Genomic DNA, 1,278 nt, shown 5'->3' on the forward strand with positions numbered 1-1,278 from the left:
AAACGTAAAAATGCAGACACTTTTACTTTCTACGGTTTCTACAGTTCTATATTTTATTATGAAGCATTAAACATTTTTATTATAATATTTGATAATGGAGTGTCTGTCATTTTTTTAAAGCCTTGTTTTCCAGGTGTTAAAAATAACCTTTGTGTAAATCATGGGCCAACATTAAAGAAAAGTCTAGATATCACCCTTTTTTTTTGTTTTCCTATATTTATATAAATTCTATATTACATTATCTCCGTCTACCACAGATGCCAGATATCCCAGGGTTCTCCTGGACAAAGCCTTTCCTCACCTCGAGGGACCTGGTGTACATCGGTCTGCGGGACGTCGACCCTGGAGAGCAGTGAGTAGTTACTTATAAAAACTTTCAGCACATGTGGCTGATGTATGATAACTGTTATTTTCCAACATTTAAGCACTGTGAGAATTGATGTTAATGTTTTTTCAATGTTGTTTTTTGCAGCCACATCCTGAAGAACCTGGGTATCCAGTACTTCACCATGAGGGATATCGACAGACTAGGCATCCAAAGAGTTATGGAAGTCACTTTTGACCATCTGTTGGCAAGGTATGTCTAAGTGTTACCTATGATATATGCTGATATTCCGGTACTGTAACATTTTAATATGATTGGATGATTATTTTTAAGATTTAATATAAATGATTGCCCATGTCTGAATTGAAATGAACTTTAACTTTCTCACCTTCCTGGACAGAAAACAGCGACCGATCCACTTGAGCTTTGACATCGATGCGTTCGACCCGTCTCTGGCCCCCGCCACAGGAACGCCAGTGAATGGAGGTTTGACCTACAGGGAGGGAATCTACATCACAGAGGAAATCCACAACACAGGTACAAATGACTACAAATATATGGTTGCAAAAGCCTAAAAAGACAGATAACAGACACCTTATTTTATCCGATTTTCTGTCCTTAAAAGACTTTTATTGTGGGGTTTTAGTATCTAACTTGTGAATGTGTTGATGGGCAGGCCTGCTGTCAGCCATGGACCTGGTGGAAGTAAACCCCGTGCTGGGGGCCACCCCTGAAGCCGTGGAGGCCACCGCATCTTTAGCGGTTGACGTCATCGCGTCGTCTCTCGGACGGACGAGAGAAGGGGCTCACGCGTCCATCGACGAGAGCCCGTCTGCAAAGGACGACACAGAGCAGCTCCGCATCTAAGAGCATGAAGCAACGCTATGAACTTTATCAACGTCATCCCTGAGCATTCCGCAATTTTGAATACAAGACTGCAAAGACTGAATCTA

The 1,278-nt window shown here is 41.7% G+C and overlaps 1 protein-coding gene across 1 annotated transcript; it reads left to right on the forward strand.

Moving 5' to 3' along the window:
• The first annotated feature begins 231 nt into the window (after window positions 1-231).
• On the forward strand, window positions 232-1,272 carry LOC111670607 (arginase-2, mitochondrial-like). Its single transcript, XM_023427392.2, has 4 exons — window positions 232-352; window positions 473-577; window positions 726-862; window positions 1,002-1,272. The coding sequence occupies exons 1-4, from the start codon at window positions 258-260 to the stop codon at window positions 1,190-1,192; spliced, it is 528 nt and encodes a 175-aa protein (XP_023283160.2). The 5' UTR covers window positions 232-257; the 3' UTR covers window positions 1,193-1,272.
• The last annotated feature ends 6 nt before the right edge of the window (window positions 1,273-1,278 follow it).

Source organism: Seriola lalandi, unplaced genomic scaffold (assembly GCF_002814215.2).
Source record: "Seriola lalandi dorsalis isolate HSWRI2012SDOR001 ecotype SW California unplaced genomic scaffold, Sedor1 jcf7180002005957, whole genome shotgun sequence".
NCBI classification, from domain to species: Eukaryota; Metazoa; Chordata; class Actinopteri; order Carangiformes; family Carangidae; genus Seriola; species Seriola lalandi.

Bases quoted from the DNA above. Each gene is read 5' to 3' on its own strand.
- LOC111670607 (XM_023427392.2), top strand. From the start codon at position 258: ATGCCAGATATCCCAGGGTTCTCCTGGACAAAGCCTTTCCTCACCTCG. The intron at 353-472 runs GTGAGTAGTTAC...TGTTTTTTGCAG, and splicing joins GACGTCGACCCTGGAGAGCA to CCACATCCTGAAGAACCTGG. The intron at 863-1,001 runs GTACAAATGACT...GTTGATGGGCAG, and splicing joins AGAGGAAATCCACAACACAG to GCCTGCTGTCAGCCATGGAC.